The sequence below is a fragment of the Guillardia theta genome (assembly GCF_000315625.1).
Source record: "Guillardia theta CCMP2712 unplaced genomic scaffold GUITHscaffold_34, whole genome shotgun sequence".
Classification (NCBI taxonomy): Eukaryota; class Cryptophyceae; order Pyrenomonadales; family Geminigeraceae; genus Guillardia; species Guillardia theta.
The window spans coordinates 553,076-556,821 of NW_005434640.1; the positions used below are offsets into that span (position 1 = coordinate 553,076).

General features: G+C 58.5%; 1 protein-coding gene across 1 annotated transcript; it reads left to right on the forward strand.

The window, feature by feature from the left end:
- Nucleotides 1-838: 838 nt before the first annotated feature.
- Nucleotides 839-3,264, forward strand: GUITHDRAFT_108567 (hypothetical protein; the record flags this gene model as incomplete). The annotated part of the gene is made up of 8 exons (XM_005832615.1): nucleotides 839-1,261; nucleotides 1,492-1,622; nucleotides 1,746-1,881; nucleotides 1,931-2,059; nucleotides 2,211-2,364; nucleotides 2,519-2,604; nucleotides 2,769-2,899; nucleotides 3,234-3,264. 8 exons carry the CDS (start codon nucleotides 839-841, stop codon nucleotides 3,262-3,264), a joined length of 1,221 nt encoding a protein of 406 aa, XP_005832672.1.
- Nucleotides 3,265-3,746: the final 482 nt, after the last annotated feature.

The following is a 3,746-nucleotide window of genomic DNA, read 5'->3' on the forward strand; positions in this document are numbered from 1 at the left end:
CCCTCCCTCCCCTCCCCTCCCCTCCCCTCCCTCCCCTCCCTCCCTCCTCATGTCTGTCTTTTAATCCCGTCCATCGGCGGCTGTGGCCGTTCGGTGGATGCCCCTCATCCCCGCTGCAGCAATATTAATATTTTCAGGCCCTCAGGCCAGGGCCAGGCCGGGCCGGGCCCGGCGCCGGATCGGACTGATCGGACTCTCGCCGGCACGTGACTGCGTACTTCAAATTTGACGTTTCAAGTTTCTGGTATCAATCAGCTGCTAGACTGCTGATTCACTTCATTCACTTCATTCTATCTGAGAAGTCTGCAAGGATGATTGAACGAATCAAACCGGGCCGGGCCCGCCGAGGAGTAGGAGCCCCTCATCCCCGCGCACCCAAGGATTTCGATAAGAGGCCATGGCGAGGTTCGGAGGGAAGCCGAGGCAGGGACAGAGGAAGGTGGAACATGGGGGCGGAGCAGGGAGGAGGAGAGGAAGATTATACAGTAGAGCGTTGGGATGAAGAGGAGGGAAGAGAAGGATGTTTGTCTGGTGAAGGAATCAGGAGGAAGAGTGCTGGGTCAGGGCATGCCCGTCATTGGGATCGGAAAGGTGTTACCAAGTGAGAATTCAGATGAAGAGAACAACTTAAGCGATCTATGATGGCATGCGCGATGAATGAAGATCCAACACTCTTATTGACATCGTGCTGACTTCAAGCAGGATACGTCAAGTTCCCTCACGTTCCACTGTGAATGATGCGAGGATTGTTGACCTTGGTCCTTGTGCTGTTTCTCTTGCCTATTGCCATCTGCTTGTTGGATGGGAGACACGTCAGAGTTGTGCCTCATGCTCCAAGATGGAGACGAGGAGGCTCGGGGACTGGCGGGAGTGTGAAGGCGCTTTCGAACCTGCGAGGAGGATCAGAGGGGGAGAGGGGAAGGAGCGGGCGCGTGCGATCAAGGAGGAAGGGAACGAGCTGTGGAAGGAGGGGGAGTACGAACTTGCCGCGCAGAAGTTCACGGAGGCACTCCGTGTGCTGGAGGAGGAGGAATCCTTGGCCTCGTCCACTAGTGAGAGGATCAATTGTATGAACAATCTCGCTGCCTGCAACGTGAAGACGAGGAACTTTTACGAGGCCGTGCGGATATGCTCGGACGTGCTGCAGATGGATCCGCAGAACAGGAAGGCGCGGCTGCGACGAGGAGCAGCGCTGGAGGGGATGAAACTGTACTCCAAGGCTGCAGCAGACATGGTCCTGATCCTGATACAAGACGCCAAGGTCTCTTTCCCTGCTCTTTGTTCTTTCTCCGCTTTCCACGACTCCCTCCTGCTCCTTCTGCTACGTTGTTGCCGCTCTCTGCTATTCTGCTGTTTGTTCCGGAACATTCACCCTCCTGATCCTCAACTTCCTTCTCCACAACTCCTCTCTCCTCTCCTCCTCCCCGTACCTTCTCTCAGCCGTCCTCTCCCACCTTTCTACCTCTCCTCGCTCCTCTGACGTGTCCACAGACTAAGGACGCTGCGGCATGCCTGCAGCGATGCTTGCAGGCAAGGCCTGAAGTTCGCAAGGAGGTGGTGGAAGAGATCTGCGCGAGCATGGGACAACTCGGAGAAGGAGCAGCGACGATGGAGAGGATAAAGTAGGAGGAGGAGGGGAAGGACGGAGGAGGGGACAAGGGGGGACGAAGAACAAGGGATGGGGTGGAGGGAGCAAGGAGGAAGGGGAGGAAGGGGAGGCTACAGCATGACCATCACCGTAACAGGTCAGCTCAAGTAATTAGCGAGACCGTCTTTACGCAGATTCTGAACCTCCCTGCGGTTGAGGCGAAGGAGGAGGGCCCTACGATGGAACCGTCTGCCTTCAGCAAGCTTGCGGACAACCAGGTGGCAGCTCCTGCGGTGACTTGACGATGCTGCTCCTGGTGTCTGCTGGCTGACGAGGAGGCAGGGGGGTGGGCTGAAGCTTCCTTCTGCTGCAGCGTCACAAGAGGGCGACAGGAGCGGGAAGAGTTTCCGCGACGTGCTGCAGGAGCAGCTGAAGACGGCAGGATCCGGGGGGAAGCAGAGCTTGTCTCAGGTAGAGGACCGAGAGTGGGAGCGAGGAAGGGAAGGGGAGGCGGGAAGTGGAAGGAAAGGAGGAGGAGGACGGGTGGAGGGGGAGAAAGGATGGGGTTGTGGGGCGGGAGGAGGAGGGGACGGAGGAATTCGAGGATTTGACACGTGAGAAGCTGGAGGATGCTGAAAAATCTTTGCGGACGCGCATCGAGGTGCTGGAGGAGAGAGTAGCAGAGCTGGACCCCAGCAAACTCTCGTTGAACCCCGAGAAAGCTCGCAAGCAGCTGCAGAGACTGAAGATGAACTCCGTAGAGCTGTCGGAACTTGGTGAGAAAGTCGTGCTCCTGCTCCTGCTCCTGCTCCCGCACCTGCTGCTCCTGCTCCTGCTCCTGCTCCTGCTCCTGCTCCTGCTGCTCCCGCTCCTGCTTCTGCTCCTGCTGCTCCCGCTCCTGCTTCTGCTCCTCTGACACGCAGAGGGCAGGCCTGATGATCATCGTCACACTCGACTCCTTCGCAGCGGATGAAGAGACTCGGGATGCAAGGAAGGCTCTGGTGCAGAGAGTACAAGTGAGCGAAGCCTCTCCTCCCCTCCCCTACTTCTCCTTCTGGCCCTCTGCCTCCTCCTTCCTTGCTTCTTGTCCTTGTCTTGCTCCTCCTCCTCCTTCCCGTCCTTCTCCTCGCCATCCTCTTCCACCTCTTCCTGCTCCTCCTAGTATTGACCTCTGGGCCAGCTGCTTGTCAAGATGTGCGACAAGATCAAGTCGAGGGTGGAGCAGGAGGCCGAGGAATTTGTGGTCAAGGACCCCCCGCATGTCAAAGTCGCAAGAGTCGTCGCCTCGTTCGTTCGCGTCCTCCTTGCTAGGTCCCTCCCTCGTTCTGTTCTTGTCTTCTTCCTCCCCTACTTCTCTCTCCTCTCCCTCTTCTCCCTCCTCTACCTCTTCCTCTACCCCTTCTCCCTCCTCTACCTCTGTCTCTGCCCCTTCTCCCTCCTCTACCTCTTTCTCTGCCCTCTTGTCTCTCGTTCCTCCATGTACCTACCTATCACCCATCCTCCTCCTTTTCCCCTCTCCCCTCTCCCCTCCCCCCCTCCTTCTATCTGGACTTGCTCCTGCTCACCGACGAGGTGCTGACTGCCTGGCAGGAGGAGGGAGCTTCTCGCCCTCTGCTGCGGTCTGGCCTCCATGAAGTTCGTGCAGGCAGAAGGGGGAATCGAACCTGCGAGCTTGAGGATCGAGCATCTCCTCCTGGACGCCCAAGACATCCTCTCGGTTCACGTTGGAAAACTTCAGGTTGCCATCCCCTCTCCTCCTCCTCCTCTGCGTCCTCCTCCGCGTCCTCCTCCGCGTCCTCCTCCGCGTCTTCCTCCTCGTCCTCCTCCTCCTCCTCCTGCCCTCTTCCTCCTCCTGCCCTGCTACTCCTTCTGCCCTGCTACTCCTTCTGCCTCTGCCTCACCCCTGACCCTCCTCCGGCTCCTCCTACCGCTTGTCTCGTCATCTAACACTTTCTTAGAGGAGCTGGTTCCCTACCATGGAGCAATATAAGGCATCTCGGAGTATGGGGGCCAAGTAAGAAATTGCCGCATCCTCCCTCCCCTTCTCCTCCTCCTCCCTCCTCCCTCCGTCCCCTCTCCCTGGTGCTGCTGCTGCTGCTCCTCCTCCTCCTCCCCTTCTCCTCCTCCTCCTCCTCCTTCCTTTCGCCCCCCCCCTCCC